This window comes from Budorcas taxicolor, chromosome 11, assembly GCF_023091745.1.
Source record: "Budorcas taxicolor isolate Tak-1 chromosome 11, Takin1.1, whole genome shotgun sequence".
Lineage (NCBI taxonomy): Eukaryota > Metazoa > Chordata > Mammalia > Artiodactyla > Bovidae > Budorcas > Budorcas taxicolor.
Window position 1 is genome coordinate 154995657 of NC_068920.1, and position 22503 is coordinate 155018159.

General features: G+C 53.2%; 1 protein-coding gene across 1 annotated transcript in view; it reads left to right on the forward strand.

The window, feature by feature from the left end:
* OLFML2A (olfactomedin like 2A) overlaps positions 1-22503 on the forward strand; it is a 28611-nt gene that overhangs the window by 1459 nt on the left and 4649 nt on the right. Inside the window, exons 2-7 of the mRNA XM_052648648.1 lie at positions 5878-6141; positions 12535-12642; positions 15620-15829; positions 17885-18131; positions 20256-20480; positions 21546-21731. Of these exons, the coding sequence (XP_052504608.1) occupies positions 5878-6141; positions 12535-12642; positions 15620-15829; positions 17885-18131; positions 20256-20480; positions 21546-21731 (1240 nt within the window). The remainder of the gene's footprint in view (positions 1-5877; positions 6142-12534; positions 12643-15619; positions 15830-17884; positions 18132-20255; positions 20481-21545; positions 21732-22503) is intronic.

The following is a 22503-nucleotide window of genomic DNA, read 5'->3' on the forward strand; positions in this document are numbered from 1 at the left end:
GGCAGACCCTTAGCCTGAAGATTCAGCTCAGGGTATACAAACAAGTGAGCTGCAGTCTTGACCATGTGCTCCAAAGATAAGGAGGGAATGAGTAGCATTCCCATTTTACAGATGGGAAATTAGGGTATGTAGAAAGCTGGTTTGTGAATCAAAAAACCTAGGTTTTTTGGCCCTTTGTTGTTCTTAGACTGTGTGATTTTGGGCAAGTCACTGCCTATTTCTGGACCTCAGATCCCCTATTGGAAAAACATCTTCCCAACTTCCTTTCCATATAGCGCCTTCTAGGATTCCCGGACCTGGGTCGGATCCAGGAACAAAACCCCCAGATAACTTGATCAGCACTTTGCCATCTCTCATCTCTCTAGCTGGGAGGAATATTTGGTCTTGGGCATCCTCTGAGCCATACTGAGGGCTATAGAGCTTGTGGGGGAGGGCTTGCATTCAAAGCAAAGACAAAGAAAACCCAACACCCTGTTTATGTAGTGAGTCAGCCAAACACTTGCTAGGTTGGGTGAGTGTGTGTGTGTGTGTGTGTGTGTGTGTGTGTGTGTGCGCGTGCGCGCGCGTGCACGTGTTGTCCCAGGGCAAGCTGGGGCTGGTGGGGCGGGGAGGCACATCACAGTTTGGAGGATGAAGCAGCTGGGGGACTCAGCACAGCCCTCCCCCAGACACCTCCCACCCACACCACTCACCCAGCTGGGAAAAATAAAAATCAATTGATGGGTGAATTTACTCTGCATTCCTCAGCACAGCCAGACTCCTGCTGGCTCTGAGAGAGAGCTGTTTTCATTATTACCCCCCCTCCCCCAACAATCCTCCTTCCTCTTCAAGCCCATCCTATTTTCTGAGGGTGAGGGGCGAGCCCTTTGGAGGGCCAATCTGGGAAGTGAAGTCTGCCTAGGCTCTAAAGGGTTAAGTTGGCCCTGCTTCAGACTTCCTGCTCCTGGGAGGTCTGGCTTCCCCTTCTGCCCAGGACTTTCAGGGGTACAGGGGCAACTTAACCCCAGAACGCTTGTGGCCAGCTCCTCCCTTGGCATGTTTTAATTTTGTGTTTATAACCAGGTGTCTCCTAAACAGGACTTGGGGTTTCCATCTAAGGAAGAGTTTTGTCCAGTGAGAGGTGTTCACAGCTTCCTGGCATTTCTGAGGGGCTGCCCAGTGAAGAGGTTAGGCTGGATAGACAGGTGACCACATGACTCCCAGGCACAGTACTAGAGGCCTCCAGCAGGCCTGCTTTTTGCTGTAGGTCCTTGGAATGTGGCTGAGAATTCCACGTCTCTTCTGCAGTTTCCCCATCTGTGAAAGAGCTGCTGGCACCTCATTTCCTCCATGCGTTCAGGAGTGGGAAGGGGATCTTTGGGCAGCCCTGCTGCTGATCAGAGGCCTGAGGGCAGGGAGGAGGTACCAAGGCCTGTGGGAGCTGGGCCAGGAGAGCAGGAGGGGCTGGCACAAGCAGGCGCTGGTATCCCAGGCTGGATCAGCTGTTCCAGGGCAGGCCGTTCTCAGAGGCTTAGGTGTTGCTTCTCCTCCGCTCAGGGAGTTGCCGCCTGTGGGTGTAATGGGAAACAGGCTCCATAGCAGGCCAGGGCTGCACATGGAGTCCTTCTGCACAAAATAGAGTGTGGGGCCAAGCCAGGCCCCTCGGGTCTCTCTGCAGCAAAAGTCTTGCCCCATCTCTCCCGCTGGCTGGGGCACGTGAAGAACATCCTGGGTGCAGAGCCGTCTGCCTAGGCTTTGCACTCAAGATCTTACACAACATTCAGGATTTCCCCATTTGACAGACTTGAACAATGAGACTCAATAGAGTCAGGTTGGGGCTGCTCAAAAATCCAAGACCGGGAACTTGGGGAGTTTGGAGATTCCTGGGGCTCCAGGATTCTCAGCCTTTAGTGGGCACCCAAATTCCTGAGGAGCCTGGGAGAGTCTGCATCAAGGTGGAGTAAGGACAGGGCATCTGCATTTTCCAAGTTATCCCATCCCAGTAATTCTGAGACACATCTCCAGCTGAGAACTCACGGAGGTTTGTGGAGCAAGAGAATACCAGATCATCAAAGAGGAGCTTTGGAGGATTAATCTAGCAGAGAGGCAGCTCCCTATATTGTCTGTTGTTGTTTAGTTGCTAAGTAGGTCTATTAACCATGCTTACTTTAGTCGCTAAGTCATGTCTGACTCCTTACAATTCCATGGACTGTAGCCTGTGAGGCTCCTCTGTCCGTGAGATTTCCCAGGCAAGAATACTGGAGTGGGTTGCCATCTCCTTCTCCAGGGAATCTTCCCAACCCAGGGATGAAATCCGCAACTCTCACGTCTCCTGCATTGGCAGGCATGTTCTTTACCTCTGAGCCAGCAGGGAAGCCCCATATGTGGTCTAGGTAGCAGTTGCATTAACTAGCAGTTAATGCAACCTGAGCTTAGGCTGTGGCCAGGGAGTGGAGACCATTGAGATAGAAGATATTTAGGAAGAAGCGTCGGAAGAACGGGCTTCTTATGTGGCACAGTGGTAAACAATCTGCCTGCCAATGCAGGAGACACAGGTTCAATTCCTGGGTCCGGAAGATCCCCTGGAGTAGGAAATGGCAACCTATTCCAGTATTCTTACCTGAGAAATCCCACGGACAGGGGAGCCTGATGGGCTACGGTCCATGGGGTCGTAAAGAGTTGGACATGACTTCACAACTGAGCATTTATGCACACACATCAGAAAAATATGACTGGTGGGTTCGTTCTGGTGAGAGTGGTGAGAGCAAGGAGGAGGCTCAAAGATCTGAGCTCTGCAGGAGGGTAGATAGATGTGGGTTTGGGAGAAGATGGTGGGCCCAGTTTTGAATGGTTTAAGTTGGGGTGCCCGTGGGGTGCATCTAGAGGCGGTGTCCTGATGACCATGGGCTCTAGGGGAGGTCTTTGCCTGCAGAAGGACATGTGGAAACTGCCTCTTGGTGAATCTGGGCTGGCCATGAGCAAAGAGGGAAGCTTCAACCTCCAGGTGACACAATCTGTTCTGTTCCTAGAACATTTTCTAGGTTGAAACCCCACTTCTCCATTCTGGCCATCTCTCTTCAGAAATATCAAACATGCCTTCTTGGCCTCTTATTGTGGGATTTCCTTGGAAATAGCTGGGGATCTTTTTAAGCACAAGCCACCCACGCTCACTTCTGGGGGCTTTAGCAGCAGTGTGTGCTGAGTGAGGCTGCAGGGAGAGACGGGGGCTGAGGCAGGGACTTTCCTGCTTGGCAGCAACCCCAGCCTGCAGACTGAGGGCAAGGTGAATCAGGCACATTTCCCCTGCCCGACCGAGGCCTGATCCTTCCAGGGCCACCATCTCTCTCCCAGCTCAGTTGCTGTGCAGGAGCCCTTGCCTGGTGACTGTGGGTGGTCGTAGGAGGAAGAGCGTGGGAACTACACTTTGGAGTCAGGCTGTGCTGTGCGACCCTGGGCAAACCCCTCACCTTCTCTGAGACTCAGATTTCTCCTCTCCAAGATGTGTGGTTGTGGTGAGAGCACAGAGGTAGAAAACTATGTGCAAACATGCGAGAGGGTGATTGGCAGCAACTTCAGTAGGAAGTAGAGAGCAGCTGTTCTATGCTAGGTGCTCCACACGCGTTGACTCATTTCAGCCTCAGGACAAGCTTATGGGGAAAGGACTGTTACCCTCCCCATTTTACAGAGGAGGAGGCTGAGACTCAGAGGGGTCAGGGCCATGCGGGGAGGACATGTGGGAGCTGGGATGTGAGCCCAGGCCTGGCTCCTTTCCACGACGCTCTGCTGCCTCCAGTCAAGCACCACAGGACACTGTGACCACAGGAGGCGGGGCCCTGCCCCGGGCTCCTGGCAGCGGGGGCTGGAGCAGAGGCCCTCTTCCGACTCCTGCCTCCTGGCCTGTGTCAGGGCCTTGGCCGCCCCCATCAGGACATAGCACCTCATCTGAGGCGGGAAGGAATGTTGCAGTCATGTGGAGGCCGCTGCTGGTGGGGATGGGTGTTGGATTATGGGTGAGTCTCCAGAAAGAGGCAGGCCTCTTTGGCCTGGGCCACACAGAACACACCCACATCCACTTGCTGGGCTCTTCGCCCCACCTGGGGGAGTGGGTGGGGGTGACTAGGGGTTCCAGCAGAGCTGGGAAGGGGGCCCAGAAGTCTCAAAGCGAGGCAGGCTTACCGCACTAGCAGCGATGTAAAGACTGTACCGCGTCTGAGCCTGGCTGTCAGTGCTCATGGGCGCAGAGAATTGCCCAGCCGGGCCCAGGGTACACTTGCCCCGCAGAGGGCCCTGGACAAAACTTCCACCATAGCGCCCCCTTCCCCACCCTCCTCATCCCCCGTGGGACGCAAGTCTACCCATGTTGGGCTCTCACCCCCTTGAACAAGTTATTTGCTGGCTCCAGGGCTATTTTCACATCTGGAGAACACCGCTAAGAATATCTAGGGAGTTCCTCGGTGGTCCAGTGGCTGGGACTCCATGCTCCCAATGCAGGGGGCCAGGATTCAGTCTCTGGTCGGGGAACTAGATCCCACACGCCGTTACTAAAGTTTCACTTGCTGCGACAAAGATCAAAGATCCCAGGTGCTGCAATTAAGACCTGGCACAGCCAAACAGATAAGTAAATAAAAAGAATATCTACCAATGTACCCACATGGAGAAATATAGAGGATAAACAAGCCCCTGTCAGGATTATTGGTGGTAATAATAACAACTACAACATATTCCTGGTATTCTGTCTCTCGGTCCTCACAGTCTTTTGTTGGGTATACTCACTAGCAGTACCCTCATTTTACAGGTGAAGAAACTGAGGCACAGAGAGGTTAAGTAATCTGCCCAAGAGTACACAGCTGTAGGTGGCCCATGGCTGTGTTCCTCACCACCGCCCCACACCTCCCCAGCACTCAGTGAGTTCTCAATAAATGTCTCCTCCCTGGGCTCCGCATCCCAGGCTTGCCTCCTCCATCCACCGTCTGTCCACAAAGCAGGCTGGCTGAGTGCCCTGCAGACCTGGCCCTGGCTCTCTCCTGCTGATAACCCTTCCATGACTTCCTAGTGTTTTCAGAAAGAAGACCAGATCCTCAGCCAGCTTTAAGGGCCCTCCATGGGTCAGGCTCTGCCTCCTTCAGCCTTACCTCCTACCACCAGGCCCTCTGTAGGCATGAGCCAGAATGAACCTCCTCCAGGCTCCCACGGTGCCCGGTCCTTGCTTGTCTTTGTACATCTGACTTCTCTCCCTGGAATGCTCTACTCGTGCTTAGAAATGTCCCCCGGGGTGCCCTCCTCTGAGCAGTCTTCATGGATGTCTTTCTCTGGATCTCAGGGCTCACTGCGTCAACTTCTCCCATGGCTGAGAAGGTCAAGGATGCACCTCTATCTACTTCTGCACCTCCAGTTCCTACCCAGAGTCTGGCAGAGGCCAGGGCCTCAAACAGGTGTCTGAGGGCTCAGAGCAGAGATGGAGTGCCTACTGCCCTTCCCCAGAGGATGCCGGGATGCTCATGGGGGTGGGCTTGGCAGAAAGCCCAAGGGGGCCTTGAATCCACCTGGGTCCTGGTGGCTTCAGTGAGAGCTCAGGGGTGTGGGTTTGTTGGTTGAGTCGCAATAGCTGTGCCCTGAGAGCCTGGAGCCCAGGATGGGCTGGCTGAGCCAGCTAGGGCAGTTCTGGGTGAGACTCCCAGGGCCCTGCTGGTGTGTGAGGGCAAAGCAGGCTGGAGCCGGGTGCCTGCCACTGATCTCACCCAGCTGACTCCTGCAGGCTCAAAGTGCTGCTGCCCCCAGTGACCCCAGACACTGGGTGTGTGGCTTCCCAGGGCGGGCTTGAAGGAAAAGGGGGGAGGGAAGGGGAGCACTGCCCTCCCCCCAGCCCTGGCCTTCAGCTCACCGTGGCCCCTCCTGCAGGTGTTCGGCGACGTGGACCAGGTGCGCATGACCTCGGAGGGCTCCGACTGCCGCTGCAAGTGCATCATGCGGCCGCTGAGCAAGGACGCGTGCAGCCGGGTGCGCAGCGGGCGGGCGCGCGTGGAGGACTTCTACACGGTGGAGACGGTGAGCTCAGGCACCGACTGCCGCTGCTCCTGCACGGCGCCGCCCTCCTCGCTCAACCCCTGCGAGAACGAGTGGAAGATGGAGAAACTCAAGAAACAGGCACCCGAGCTTCTCAAGGTAGACCTTCTGGAAGTAGAGGCGGGATGGGGCCCCCTCCTGCGCCAACACCTAGCATACGCTGGCGGGGCCGCCCTCCAGTGAGAGGGTCACACGTTAGAAGAGGGGTTGTGCTCGCCCCATTTCACAGGTGAGGAAACAGGCTCCCTGGGAGGCAAGCGCGTCTTGCCCAAGGCTCCTGGGCCAGTCAGCGATGGAGGCAGCGTGCTCTGGCGAGTTTTCCTGGAGACAGCCCTTTACTGCCTCATAACCATCCAGCCGAGTGGCCTGGTTTTCCCCAAACCAGGCCATCCACCGTCACCTCCACATAGCGTTTGAAATTTTGTGGCCCCTGGTTGTATCATGTCATAACATTTCCCATATTCATGTACCACCTTCGTGCCAGATGTGCTAAGCTCTTTTTTTTCTCTACATTATTTCTCTGAATTCTTAATCCATTCGGTGAAATGTGGGATCTTGGCCCTCATTTTATAGGTGAGAAAACTGAGGCTTGGAGAAGTTAGGTAACCGGCCCAAGTGCTCATATAATGACATGCAACCTTAAGTCTATACCCTGTTTTTATGTGAATGTTGTGCTTATAACCACGCACCCACCACGAGAAGATTAGAAAGAGGCACCACCTCTGAGTGACCCAGCCCTGTGCCAGGCCCACCACCAGGACCCATAGCTTGGATAGATGTGGACAGGGAGATCACAGCTACCCAGCCAGCCAGGCACCCGTGTACCATTCACACCATGCAGAACTCCGTCCTTGGAGGGCCTGGTGGGGCTCGGATTTGAACTCAGATCCATGTCCAAAGCATGTGTTCTAGATCACCCTGTCTTCCTTTTTGTAATAGCCCAGATAATTTGATGGCTTTTTCTCAAACTGGAGGAGAATTGCCTTACAATGTTGTGTTAGTTTCTGCTGTACAACAACGTGAATTAGCTCTAAGTCTATGAATTAGACTCTCTCAGGAGCCTCCCTCCCATCACCCCTGTAGGTCATCACAGAGAATTTGGTGGCTTTTGAGAGGATCTGTTTCTTTTATAATTTCTTCCAAACGCGTCTGTTTCGCCCTTTTCGTGTCAAGAACTGTCACATTCACTGAGATGCTGCCCTACTTGTAAGTTAACAAGCAGCCTGCCAGTTTCATGGACGCTGGCAGAAGACATGAGCCAGAGACAAAGGACATTATTACTCATGCTCACCGGAGTGTCTCCACTTTCCTGCACTGGTTCTCCCACTCACTTCCCATGGGGTGATGCAGTGGGGGCTGGATAACACATGCACATTCAGTGGGATGTCTTCCAAGAGAAGAGCTCCTACTTGGAGAATCCAAATCTCTTATGAGGAGCATCAAACCCACCTTCCCTGCTCTGGAGGGAAACGTTCTCTGGCTGCTCCAAGGCTGTTCACTCTACAACAAGGTGGCCTGGAACAAGAACAGTCAGCGCCTCTGCAGGCAAGACACACAGAAAAGCAAGAGGCCCCGGGGAGAATCGTCTCCAACATTTGGCTCAAAATATTTTCTTTAAATTTAACTTTAGTTTTATTTTTGTAACAACTGGATGGATACCAAAACTCTCAAAGTTGCAGGGGGCAGGGGGGTGGGGGGTGAATTTTAGGCCAAGCGGCTTCTTTTTTTTTAAAGGAATGAAATTCTTCCTTTAGTTTATTTCTGGCTGAGATGAGTCTTTGTTGCTGGGCGGGCTTTCTCTAGCTGCGGTGAGCGGGGGGCTACTCTTCGTTGCGGTGCGTGGGCTTCTCACTGTGGTGGTTTCTCTTCTTGCAGAGCACAGGTTCTAGGTGCTCAGGCTTCAGTAGTTGCAACTTGCAGGCTAGAGAGTACAGGCTCAGTAGTTGCGGCACATGGACTTAGTTGCTCTACAGCAGGTGGAATCTTCCTGGACCAGGGATTGAACCAGTGTCCCCTGCATGGACAAGCAATTCTTATCCAGTGTACCATCAGGGAAGTCCCCAAGTGACTTCTTGACAACTTGGCAGTTCCTGGACCACACTGTCCCCCAAATCCACTAGCACCCTGCAGACTCCAGGGACAGAAGCCAGAGGCCAGTCTTCAGGCACAGGGACAAATCCAACTTTTGCTCATATCCACTTCTCAGTAACCCAGCTGTAAGCATACGGAACATGAGGATAGACAAAACCTTTTTCTAAAGGCTAGCTGGTTTAATCCTTGCTACAACCCTTTGGAGAGGGAACTTATGTTCCCAGCTTTACTTGGGGGAGGAATCTGAGGCCCAGAGAGGAACTGTGGCTTGCCTAAGATCACAGAGCAAGAAATCGGCAGCACTAAGAGTTGAACCCAAGAATTCCCTGCTGTGTCCCCTTGCGCAGTGGAGAGGCCACTGGGCAGTTCTCTTAGCCCGGAGCTATCCCTGAGGCCTTTTAGTGCACAGCAGCCGTGGGACTTTTATTCAGCCTTAGAGGACTAGAGCGGGGCAGTGGTGGGATTAGCCCAACAGGTGGGATTGTAGGAAGAGCCCAGAGAAGATACTCTGCCTCCTCGACACCTTAGGAGCAGAAGTGAGGGCCTGAGAGGTACCCAGAGAGCCCCAAGAGGAGCCATGGCCAGAAGCAGTGCAGGACAGGGCTGAGGCCGCTCCTGTTTGGTGTGGCTCCGCCTTCCTCCGTGGGTGCCCCCACCACCCCAGGAGGAGAGGTCAGGAGAAGCCCCTGTGGAGGCCGACAGAGCATACCCACCTGTACCTGCCCCTTGTCTCTACCCCAGCCCTTCCCCTCAAGCTAGGAACTGCAGCTGTTACTTGACCTTAGTTGCACAGCTCCGAGGAAGAATGGAACTCCAGATCCCCTTTCTTGGGGAGGTTGGCTGCACGGAGGAGCAGTGTTTCTCACCTCTTCACTCCCTTTCCTTCTGGACATGAACTAGACGTGGCCCCACCCTTGAGAAATCCCAGTCCTGTGGGGACATAGCTCCTGATCCCAATAATGGCTAGGTAGTCAATGCCAGACCAAGTGCCATCCCAGGGACCGTGGTAGTCCTGAGGAGGAGGTAACATTAGAACTGGGCATTGCGGGATGTGTAGCAGTCCCTCAGGCAGAGCAGCAATGAAGACAGGCTAGGTGAGAGTAAGTAGAGTGGGTATGACCCAGGGTGCCTCCTCGCCTTTGTCCCAGCCTTCCTAGCCACCGGTCAGTTCCATATCGTGCTTCTCAAACTCTATGTGGTGAAAGACCAGTTCTTTAAAAATCTGTCAGGTGTCAATATTTTGTAAAATACTATAAAATTAGTTGTTAGAAAAATGAAACGGAATGTAAACAAAAACACTAAATACAAGTCCAGTGTTGTATTAGTAGAGTCCACAGATATAAAATTTCTCTGTCGAACGGCTCTGAAATTTTATGAAAGTCTACTCTCACTTTGCATAATTATTTAATCACAGACTGGTAATGAGCAGCTTGGACTGGGAATGGTGCTGGTCTGCAGACCACACTTTGAGTAGCTCGGCTCAAACACGCCACGTGTCTTCACACCTTCAGCTCTTTGCACGAGCTGTTCCCTTGGCCTGGAATGTCTGTCTCCGGCCATCATTGCTCACTTTGTGCTTCTCCTTCAGGGCTCAGTTCAAACTCCCTCCTGGCAGACTTTACCAACCCACACCCACTCCCAGACAAGGTCAGTGCCCCGCCGTTAATGACCTGGGCACCTGTGTGTGTTTCCGTCTGTGTTTCCTGATCCGGACACCTCTGTCACTCTGCACTCCTTGACAGCCTATGAAGGATCACGGAAGCTCGTGTCTGTATTGTCATCACCGTCCTTAATGCCTGGGCCAGAGTGAGCATTTGCTGAGGCCAAAGAAGATGGCAGGGGCAGATCGAAGCAACCTCGAGTGCCAGGCTTAGGGGATTAGAAGCCCCACCTGGTCAGTGGGGAGCCACAGCGAGCCATCTGACAGGGGAGAAACCCATGGTCAAAGCTGTGCTTCGGGAAGCCAGTTTTGGTGGCCTTGAAGGCAACAGAAGTGAAGCTGGGAGGTCCCATTTAGCCTCCTGGAATGGTACTCATCACTGATATTCATGAAGCCCTTGCTATCCACCCATCTGAGCTGAGCCCTGTCCAGACAGTACTGCTGTGCACCATACCCCTGCTGCCTGCCTCCCAGAGAGAAGCTGAGACCCAGGAGCGTCCAGGTCTGAAACTGCACAGTTCTGAAACTGAACTCCACAGAGCCCTGGGGGTACCAGGCAACCCTTCCAAGGCTGAACAAGGTTGTGGGGAAGCAGAGGAGGCTCAGGCCCTTTCCCTACTTCCACCAGAGTCCCCGTTTTTCTGTTTTTGAGATCAGAGTCTACTCAGAGAAGAACTGTCTGGCTTAAAACAGCTTGAACACCCCTGGGAGAGTGGGAGTAAAACTGTTGGAAACAGCTGGCCAAGGCCAAACAGGAGCGCCAGCCTGCTCAGGCCCTGAGAATGCATACAGGGGGTGGACTGGAGGAACTGCCCACTAGAGGCAAGGGAAAGCTGATTTCCCAACTGGCCCTTTGTGCCAAGGTTTCCCTGACAGTCTCACTGGCATCCTGGCCATCTGGAGGGAAGGATCATGTCCTGATGAGGTGTGACAGAGAGGGGATGGAGTTGGGCAGCTGAGGGGAGAGCCGTGAACTGGGCGAGGGAGACGCGGCATCTGCTACTGACTGGTTGTGCAAGCCCCTCCCCATCTCTTGGCCTCAGTTTCCCCATCTGAACCCAGACAGGCACAGTAAAGCATGATGGGAAAGAGGTTTTGGTTTATACCAATCTGGCCTCTGCTTCTGGCTCCACCATTTAACAGCCGGGGGCCTTGGCTTCACCTCTCTATGCCGCAGCTTCCAGATCTGCACGACCGAGATAAAAGACCTCCAAACCTTATCATAGGTCGGGTGCTCAGAAGCAGACTCTTGTGTGCGGATGACTTATTATGAAAGGGCTCCCAGGAGGTACTGATACTGAAGCGGATGAAGCAGCAGGAGGGCTAGGGAGGGAGGGGGAAGGAAAGAAGCCCAGTAGGGGCATGGTTTCAGGCCATGTGCCAGCCCCAGCTGCAGGGGACGCTGGAGTATGAGTGGCAGCTCACTTGTCCTGCGGGGCTAGGATGCTGACTTCTAGATGTCCACACCAGTCAGCCCTTGCCTGCAGACTGCCCCAGGAGGACACACACTCCCAAACACTTTGAGGGCCAAAGTGGCTCTTTGAAGAGAGTCACAGATACAGGCTGTTAAAAGGTAGGCACGTGGAAGCCAGGGTTGGGCACAAGAAACAGAAGCAGGGATCCAGGGGGTGTGGATAGAGCTCCTTTATCTATCCACTGCTATCTGTCCACTTCTCCACTGTCCTCAGGGTTGTTATGGATTGAGTGAAGTGGTTCATTCAGGCCCCAACACAGTGCCTGCCTTATGTGGAATATGCTTAGTTGTGTCCAACTCTTTGTGACCCCATAAACTGCAGCATGCCAGGCTTCCCTGTCCTTCACTATCTCCTGGAATTTGCTCAAACTCATGTCCATTGAGTCGGTGATGTCATCCAAACATCTAATCCTCTGTCATTCCCTTCTCCTCCGGCCTTCAATCTTTCGCAGCATCAGGGTCTTTTCCATGAGTCGGCTATTCGCATCAGGTGGCCAAAGTATTGGAGCTTCAGCCTCAGCATCAGTCCTTCCAGTGAAGATTCAGGGTTGATTTCCTTTAGGATGGACTGGTTGGATCTCCTTGCAGTCCAAGGAACTCTCAAGAGTCTTCTCCAGCACCACAATTCAAAAGCATCAGTTCTTCGGCACTCAGATTTCTTTATGGTTCAACTCTCACATCCATACATGACTACCGGGAAAACCATAGCTTTGACTATACAGACCTTTGCGGCAAAGTGATCTCTGCTTTTTAATATGTTGTCTAGATTGGTCATAGCTTTTCTTTCAAGGAGCAAGCATCTTTTAATTTTATGGCTGCAGTCACCATCCACAGTGATTTTGGAACCCAAGAAAATAAAGTCTGTTACTGTTTCCATTTTTTCCCCATCTATTTGCCATGACATGATGGGACCAGATGCCATGATCTTAGTTTTCTGAATGTTGAGTTTTAAGCCAGTTTTTTCACTCTCCTCTTTTACCTTCATCAAGAGGCTCTATAGTTCCTCTTTGCTTTCTGTCATCAGCTACATATCTGAGGTTATTGATATTTCTCCCTGCAATCTTGATTTCAGCTTGTGCTTCATCCAGCCCAGCATTTCTCATGATGTACTCTGCATACAAGTTAAATAAGCAGGGTGACAAAATACAGCCTTGACGTACTTTTCCCAATTTTGAACCAGTTCATTGTTCCATGTCCAGTTCTACCTGTTACTTCTTGTCCTGCCGCATGCTATGCCTTTTCCCTAACTCTCGCCCTTCCCCGGCAGCTGCAGTCCATGGTGGATCTCCTGGAGGGCACCTTGTACAGCATGGACCTCATGAAAGTGCACGCCTACGTCCACAAGGTGGCTTCCCAGATGAACACATTGGAAGAGGTAAGGGCAGGGCTCAAGCCAGTGGCCAGGCTGCTGCCTGGGCAGTTCTGTCTGGACCCTGGTGGCTGTTAGAAGATGGATTCCAGGAGGGAGCTGGGACAAGGAGATGCAGGCCACAGGGCTCCACCTTTGAGGAGGAAATCCGACTGGGCCTCGGCCCACAGGAAGCTGGAGGGCTGGGTGGATAAACTGAGGTGCCTGCTGGTTGTGTGAAAGGGGTGTGGAGGGGGCTGGAACCTGTGGCCACCCTCAGTTCACCAAGACCAGGGCACAAGTCTGGGGCTAGTGTTGTGAAGGGCTGGCCAAGCCTCCTGGGGCCAGGGCCAAGGCAGCATGGCTGTTCAAGGACCCACCTACCGTGGAGACCGAGGTGCTAATTGTCTTCTCCTGCTCAGTGCAAATGTGCCAGAGGGCTGGGTGGGTGGCTGGCACCGCCCCCTGAGGACAGGGACAGAGCTGAGCAAGCGTGGAGGTGCAGGCTTGAGGTCTGCGTCTCTGCTGGCACAGCCTGGCCTCCGCCTGTTTCCGGCATCCGGTCCGTGCTGGGCTGCTGAGAGCATGGGGCTATGCAGCTGCCAGCAGGGGTGTGAGGGGCTTCCTTTCCCGGCTTCCTTTCCAGCAGGAGGGGGCACCTGGGCATCCTGTGCCCCACAAGGGGAGATTAACCCCTTGTGTGCATGCGTGCTAAGTCACTTCAGTCATGTCCAAAGCTTTGCAACCCTATGGACTATAGCCTGCCGGCTCCTCTGTCCATGGGACTCTCCAGGCAAGAATACTGGTGTGGGTTGCCATTTCCTTCTCCAGGGGATCTTCCCCACCCAGGCATGAACCCGGGTTCTTTACCACTACCGCCACCTGAAAAGGCCCTATTAACCCCTACGAACTCCAAAGTCCAGGGTCACTTAACTATTTGAAGATTATTTGATTAGTATCTCTTTTGTGCCAGCACGGGAGAAAGATAATAACAGTTGTTGAATTTCTCCTGTGCCCAGGGTTTCCTGTACATAGTGTGTGCCAGGTCTTCCTGTTGTTGGTTCTGCAGTTCTGCTTTGACCTTCCTTTCCTCTTGTAATCTTAGGAAATGTTAACTCACTTCGCGTAACTGTGAGCCAGGCAATCTGGAGGAGCCAGACAATGATTTCCGCAGCCACGAAGAAATGATTTTTAAATTATCTTCTGTTTTGCATTATCTTTGCTTTGCTTCTGTTCACTAAGTGATAGCTGTGGAAAACAAAAGAAGTTTTTTGCAAGCACTGGGAGGAGACAGAGAGAACAGCCTCAGGAGCTGGCTCCCTCTGCCTAAGGGAAAAACATCACAGGAGTCAGGCAGCACTTTGGAGTCCCAGCTTCCCTCTGCTTTCTTCCCTTATGCCAGTGGTTCTGAGCCCTGCGTGATTTTGCTCCCCAGGAGACAGCTGGTGTATCTGGAGCCATTTCTGGTTGCCATAATTTGGGGGAAGTGGGTGGCGGATGCTGTTGGTTCTAGCGGGCAGTGGTTGGAATGCTGCTAAACATCCTACAATGCAGGACAGTCCCACAACGCACAAATGTCAGTAGTGCTGAGGTTGAGAAAGCTGCCTCACATGGTTTGCCTTCTGTCTTCCCTGTGATCCAGTGGGAGTGGGGCTGTGTGTGTGTGTTAGTCGCTCAGTCATGTCCAACTGTTTGTGTAGCCCACCAGGCTCCCCTGTCCATGGAATTCTCAAGGCAAGAATACTGGAGTGGGTTTGCCATTCCCTTCTCCAGGGGATCTTCCCAAGCCAGGGATGGAATCTGGGTCTTCTGCATTGCAGGCAGATTTTTTACCATTTGAAAAACCAGGGAAGCCTGCGAAGCTAGGGGCTGCTAAAGCCAGGCAATGTCCGCAGCAGGAGGGAGACAACGAGGCAGGGCAGGAGAAGCAGAGTAGGGATAAAGATGGGGGTTAGTGCTGTGGGTGGAGCTGACAAGACCCAGGAGAAAAGTTGGAGACTTGGAGACAAGGAAGAGATCAGAGGCCGTAGCAAAACCCCAGTGAGTTTATGTTTATGTTATGAAAAGGGGATATTTATGTATTACTAGGTAATTTTAAAGTAGCAAAAGATGGGTAGCAACTTAAAACTTAAAAGGTGGATCCATAAGGGACTAGCTAAGTACATTGGTCCATCCAGACAGTGGCCGACCATGTGGTCAGTAGAAGGTGTGGAAGGTGAAGTCGCTCAGTCGTGTCCGACTCTTTGCAACCCCATGGACTGTAGTCTACCAGGATCCTCTGTCCATGGGATTTTCCAGGCAAGAATACTGGAGTGGGTTGCCATTTCCATCTCCAGGAGATCTTCCCGACCCAGGGATTAAACCCGGGTCTCCCACATTGTAGGCAGACATTTTACCATCTGAGCCACCAGGAAGTAGAAGGTGTAAGGAGCACTATATACAGAGATGTGCAAGAGTTCCCAAAACAGACTCAAGGGAGAAAGCAAAGTGGAAACGAAGGAAGAAAGGGAAGAAAGGAGGGAGGGAGAAAGAAGAGGAATTCCCTCGCAGTCCAGTGGTTAGGACGCTGAGCTTTCACTGCCAAGGGCTTCGATCCCCACCAGGGTGCGGTGCCTGATGGGGGTTCCGTGTCTGAAGTCAGATCCCACAAGCCATGCAGCATGGCCAAGAAAAACAAAAGAAGAAAGAAAGAAGGCCATCACGATTAACCCAGAAACAGGTGGATGGGAGCCAGAGATTTTCTATCCATTTGTATCCTTTAATTTAGTACTATGAACATATTTTCTATTTGTTCATTCATGCAGTTTTTAAATTAAGATTGATAACCACAGGGTCTCAGGCAACATGCTTTATTTCACCACTGCTCTTGGGTGCTGCCCCACTCGTTCCCCTGGGCCCTGGGTTGGGAGACTGGGTTGGCAAACCCTGATGGCAGAAGCTGGGGTGTGCCCCAGGGTGGGAGACAGCCCAGAGACTGGAAAGACCTCGAGTCCCACCCCCACAGAGCATCAAGGCCAACCTGAGCCGGGAGAACGAGGTAGTGAGGGAGAGCATGCGCCACTTCAGCGAGCAGCTGAGGCACTACGAGAACCACTCAGCCATCATGATGAGCATCAAGAAGGAGCTCTCCAGCCTGGGCCTCCAGCTGCTGCAGAAGGACGTGGCCACGGCGCCCGCCGCTGCCCCGGCCCCTGGCACCGGCAGCAAGGCTCAGGTGAGACCAGGCTCTGGTGACAGGACCAGAGGTGGGTGGGCTGGGAGCACAGCTTGCCAGGACCTTGGCCCTGAGGGCCAGCTGGGTCATGGGTTGGGGTTGTGGGTTGGGGCTGAGGGTTGGCCTGGTGGGAGAGTCCCTGGCCGGGTGGGGGCGGACGAGGGGGTGCCTGCTGCGCAGTAAGCCGTCAACACAGGTGAGCTGGGAGCAGACACGGGGCTCCTGAGCCAGGCGTTTGGCAGTATTCTCACTCCTGGTTCCAATCTAGCGGGGACAAGGTTGCAGAGATGACCCTCCCTGCCTGGTCCCGGGGGAACCAGGTCGCCTGCAGCACTTGTAACCTCATCTGCTCCCCTGGCTGCATCAGTTCTGCTGTGGGGGGCGGGGGCGGGGGGCGGGCAGGGGGTGTATGTGGGCAATGCCTCTGGGACCCGAGCCAACTAATACCACTTCTTCATGCAACCAATTGATTGTGGGGTGGAGAACTCCTGCAGCAAACACCCAGCCTTCCATCTTCAAACTCAGCTCCCAAAGCGAGCAAAGGCACTGCTTTTTTCACCAGGCAGAGCCATCCATGACATAGAACACACCTTTGGGCAAATTTGCAAAACGCCCTCCTCTAGCCAGACAGATTGCAGAAAAGACTCTCCCACTGGTCAGATAAATTAGAAGGGGGAGGGACCTCCTGCTGGTCCAGTGGATAAGACTCTGAGCTCCCAATGCAGTGGTCTCAGGTTCCATCCCTGGCTGGGGAACTAAGATCCCATATACTGCAACTAAGCTCAAGGACAGCAACTGCTAAGTCCTTGCACAGCAATGAAGACCCAGGGCAACCAAAACAAGTTTAAAAAAAAAAAAAAGGGTCCTCTTTGGGTGGATAAATTATCCAAAGTCTACTTCCTGTGACCAGCACACACCAGGATGTGTGCCTTGGCAGATGGAGCGCAGACTAGACTTTCCTTCCATTTGCTCCTTTGACCAGTCACCACGTACAGGACACAGCCCCCACCGCTCCCACAGGGGCCTTGTTTTCTAGTGAGTGGGGTAAGAAGGCAGCTGACTTCTTCACAGACATTGTCTCAGTGAAGCCCGCAACGACCTGCAAGGACGGATGCTCGTTGCCGGTTTGGCAGATGCGGACACATGGAGCAGGGTCACTCGGAGAAGGTGGCCTTGATGGAACCCGCGCCTGCGTGACGGCCAAGCCCACGCTCTTCCCCTCCACCCTTCAGCCTCCCGTGCTGACATTTTGATGATGGGACCATCTGTGTCTGCAGCAAGGACCACAAGGATGCTGATAAAGCAGGGAGGAACCCTGGTGCCTCGGCCCAGAGCTGGCTTCCTGCTCATTCCGTGCCAGTTCCAGAGCTGGAAAGAGTCCTGTTGGGGCAGTGGCACAGAAAGTCTAGATACCGTCCTTGCTGTATCTGCTGGAGATCCTGCCTAACAATGGGTAATGTCACAGGCGCAGTATTCGCGTGCCAAGCCAGCATCAGAGGCGTTTAAAAGGAAGCCAAAATAACACAGTTCTTCAAATGTTAGAAACAGCATGCCCTAAGGTCAGTGCCCTGGTGACCAACCATCCCAGTCTGCCCAGGACTGAAGGGTTTCCCAGGATACGGGACTTTCGGCGCTAACTGGGAAAATTCCAGGCTCACAGATGGATTGGTCAGGAGGGCCTGAGAACCTCTCCCTGCTTACACACAAAAACCAATGAGTGAGAGAGACGGATGGGAAGCTGACCTCCCCGGGGAGCTGACCATTGCAGTCTACCCCCCAGGCAGAGTGAACAGTAATTGGGAAGTGGAACAGGATCTAACCTATTAGGCTGGGCTTCAAGCCTACCAGGGAGCTAGAGAGCTGAGTAGGGAAACCGAGGCACACCCTGGTCATGGATGTCACCGTGATGGGAGGAGAGCTATGAATTCAGGAGCTCCTGGGACACAGGGCCTGGAGCCACCTGACCACTACCAGCCCCCAAATGCTGAGCCTCCCTGACCCCCTGAAACATCCCTTCTACCACCCTCCAAGTCTGAGACTCCCCTTCTTCCCCAGGACACAGCTGGAAGGAAAGGCAAAGAAAACAACAAATATGGCAGCGTGCAGAAGAGCTTTGTCGATAAGGGCCTCTTGAAACCTCCTAAGGAGAAGCTGCTGAAGGTGGAGAGGCTGAAGAAGGAGGGCAAAGGCAGATTCCCCCAGCCCACAGCCAAGCCCCGGGCCCTGGCCCAGCAGCAGGCTGTGATCCGAGGTATCACCTACTACAAGGCAGGCAGGAAGGACACGACCGAGGCCATGGCTGGTGAGTTGGAGGAAGATGGGAACCTTGGGGAGGAGGAGCCCTACAGGGACCCAGGATCTCTTCTGTAAACTGCCCCAGACCTCAGCTCCGTGGTTTACCTGTTGGTGCCCTTTGCTCATCCACACAATGGGATAATCCCCCTCCTGGGGTTGTTGGGTGGGGATGAAATGATAAAATCAACGCGAAGCACCCCTGCAGGATCTCTAGCTATCTCCAGTCTCACTGGACTTTTCCTCCTTCCTTGAAAGATTTGCTGTATCTTCCAGACAGTCTACCTAACATGAAGCTCATAGTCTAGTGGGGGAAAGCACACGCATAACTAAGCAGCTGCCTCTGGTGGGGCGGGAGAACGCAGGGGCCAGGCCAGGGTTCTGGGAAGTGTCCCGGGGCCTCTGCGGCACCTCCCATGCCCAGATTGGCATTGGAGAGAATGACCTCTCCAGCACGTTCCACTCTTTTCCTCCCAAAGAAGAGCCCACAGACTCTGGTCTCTTTCTTACAGCTCCCTACCAGATCATGGTGAAGTGCAACGAAATAATTAATCAAAAAACAAGAGACGAAAGTTCCAAGAGTTCCCAGATTTCTGGGCCTTCCCCACTGGTGTGGTTCTGATCCTCCCTCTGAGCTCGTCCCCAGATGCCTGCTCTCCTCTGATGTCCCTGAGAGGTGTCCCTACCCTGCTTCCCCTTCCTGGGTCCTGCTGATCACCTCCTCCACTGAGGCTTTCTGCCTAGCCCATGCCCAAGGGGGCCAGGAGTGGAACTGTGAGGGACCAGTCTCCCAAGAGCCCCTCAATTCTTGGTCTCTCAGATCTCGGGGGCCTCTTCTCCCAGCTCCTGGTGCCAGCTGTCAGCTCTGAGACCTGCCAGTTCAGCCTGGCCACCATGTAGAGCCGCTGACCCCTGGCCAGGGCCCTGCCCATGAACAGCTGCAGGCATCTGACTCTGCCAGTGAGGCCTGTGGGAACAAGCCCTGCCCTGGCTGGGTGCCAAGGTTGGGCCCCACTGAGGCCCGCTAACCAGAGGGTGTACCTTCATTCCCTAGAGACTCCAGGGGCTGCTCCCCAGTGGGGCCTGGCTACACCCTGTGCAAAGGGGAAGCCCGGCAGGAAAAGACAGGTAGAAGTCACATGAGCCTCGGTACATCTCTGGAGGCCCTACCACCACAGTAACAATAGCACAGGTTCTTTGTCTCTGGTATCACAGCTCTGAATCCTTGCACACGTGCTGTCGCAGTTGATCCGGGAGAGGAAACAAGTTCAGAGAGGTGAAGTGACCACCTCCAGGTTTTACAGCAAGTTAGTGGGACTGGAGCCCAGAAGCTAAAGAATTTTCATCCCCTGCTCTGCCACGGAGTCTTACTGCTTTCCCTGCCCATTCCAACCATTTCCCTGACCCCAGCCATTCCAACCCAGGGGAGTGCAGGTCAGGGATGACCAGAGAGGGCCCCAACCAATTCTATGGAGCTGAAGAAGTTCCGGTCAGCACAGCCCATGCCAGCAGGGATGGAAAAAGGGAGGGCAAGCAAGCTGAGAGATGGGAGTTAGGAGATGAACAAGGGGACAGAGATCTGGCGTCCAGAGGGGATGGGAAGCTGGCCACGCCTGGCCTGCCCTACCTGCGATGTCAAATCCCGGATGAGAGAGACTAGAGGGTGGGTCCAGACAAAGACAACGTCTGTAATATGGGAGCAGGGCTTTCTGCCTCCGGAGATTGGATCCAGGAAATGAAAACACTGGTACAAAGTGTTTATTTAGGAGGGAAAGGGGTCTCAGGTCTGGCACCTCATATTTGCCAGGATCTGTGCAAATGTCTCATACACATTTTTCTCTAATCGATACAACAGCTTGATGTGGTAGACTTCACGACTCTCATTTCACAGAAGGGGAAGCTGAGGCCCACTGAGGCAGGGGACTTGACTGAGACCACTCACCTGAGGGGCTTACAGCCAGTCTGCTGACCAGGAAGCCCTCCCCACTTCCCACTTTGCAAGGCTTTTCACTCCTCAGGGGCCACTCCCCTCTCTCCCCCATGGCCCCAGCGCTGGCAGCCCAGTGGGCCTGGGGAGGATCCCGGGGAATGGTGGGTGCTGCTCAGATGTGAACACGGGGTCTTCTCTCCACAGACAATGCCCTCAAGGGCACTTCCTGGCTGGAGCAGCTGCCGCCCAGGGTGGAGGGCCGGCCCCCTGAGCCCAACTCAGCAGAGCATGAGGAGGCTGCGCCCCAGGGCCCTGAGGGAGCGGATCTGGCCCCTGGCACCCATGCCTTGGATCCCACCCCCACCCCCACCCCCACCACCAGTCCCCTGCCCACCGAGCCACCCCCACGCCCAGAAGTCCCCAGTCAAGGTGAGTAAGCCTCACAAGGGTCAGCAAACTACTGCCCGTAGGCCAAATACAGCCTGCAACCTGCTTTTGTACAGCCCTTGAGCTAAGAATAGTTCTTACATATGTTAAGGGTTGTTCAAAAAAAAAAAAAATATGGAACAGAAATATGTGGTCTGGAAAGTCTAAAATGTTGGCTATCTGATCTTTGTAGGAAAAGCCTGACCACATTTACAGGGAAACAGATAGTGTTCTCAACAAATTCTTCTTAAAACATCACCTAGAATCCCATCATCAAATCCAGCAACTCTTTTTACTTCCGGATTTCTTCTGTCAAGTCTCTGGCCCTGTTTTTTATGTCCATGTTTGCAGTTTCGGCTTATGTCTTAGGTAGAAATCTTCCTAATTAAGTCATTGAGCCCATCCTTCTGGAGGGCATCTTGGCTGCCTGTGATAACAAGCCTTAAAACCATTCCCTACTTTGGTCCATGTGCATTCCACCTCTAGGAATCTTTTCCTAAGGGATCCGTCAGATATGTGGACAGCAGCTACAGCTTAACTGGTTTGCTTGTGGTCTATTTCTAATGTCAGAAAACTGAAAATAATTTTGAAGTCAACACTGAGGGGACTGGTTAAATTAATTCAGTGGCACAGCTGTCTGGCGGTCTGGTGGAACCTTGACATCACATCATTAAAAGGCCATTTAATGATGTGAGAGATTGCTCAGTGGAGGGAAAAAACAGGATACATAGAACTGTATACTCAGAAGAATGATGGTGCTGTTTAAGTATTTCTGCACGGCTGTGCTGCAGAGAGAATAAGAAAAGGAAGGAAATACAACATGTTTAAACATTTCTTTGAATAACAGAAGTTTGAATGATTTCTGTTTTCTCCCTTTTCCTTTTCTGAATATTCTGTTTTCTACAATGAGGAGACATTGCTTTGATTATGAAGAAAGAAAAAAAAAATAATAAGGCTACAAACAAAACCTCAGAGGAGATTTAAGCAAGATTCAGATAATGTTCCCAGGACTGTTGCTTTGGCTCAGGGCCTGTGTGTACCAAATGCTGCACCCCTTGCTCCCCACAGGCAGAGAGGCGAGCTGTGAGGGTACCCTCCGAGCTGTGGACCCCCCTGTGCGACACCACAGCTATGGGCGCCATGAGGGGGCCTGGATGAAGGACCCCGCTGCCAGGGATGACAGGATCTATGTCACCAATTACTACTATGGAAACAGCCTGGTGGAATTCCGCAACCTGGAAAACTTCAAGCAAGGTGGGGGACCCCCGAGATGGGGAGGGGGCAGGTCTGGGGAGCCTAGGGAGGGTTCCCCTGGAGACACGGCCCTTGTTTGCCTTGTGATATTCTGTGGTCCAGGCTTCCCCAGCCTGGCCTAGCTCTGAATGGTCAGCCACCCCAAGAAGGGGAGTCTGGGGGCACCCCCTAAGTGGAAATTGAGTACTGTTACCCTTGACAGTAAATGACACTCATGAGGGCAAGACCACGTCCATCTTGTTTGCAGCACTTGCTGAGTGCTTATTATGTGCTAATCACCTGTGTGTATCAACTCATGGTATCTCCATAACTCCACGAGGTGGGGGGTTATCACCCTGTCTTACAGGTTAGCAGAGCCCCAGGCCTTACAGGAGCTTCAGGTCTGGACAGGGACGGGCAGAAATTTTGTTATCACATCTGGAACATGATGGGGGGAAAGGGTCAGTTAGACCTGACCTGCCCTCCAGAAATGCACAGTCTGATGTGTGTGGCAAAAGCTTCAAGAAACAACTTGGATATAGTGCTAGAGGGAGGCCTTGGGGCTGTGGGAGCCCAGCCTGCAGACCAGGGAAGAATTCCTGGAGGATGTGATGCTGAGGCATTCCCCAGGCAGACAGGATGGGAAATGGCAGTCTAGGCAGCAAGAAGGGCATGGACAAATGCCCTGGTATCAGCCTGGCCTATGCTGGTCCACAACTGGTAACCTTGAATCCTCTGAGCCCCCATTTACTCCCTGGCACATGGGGTAATGTCTTGACGGGGGAGATAACTG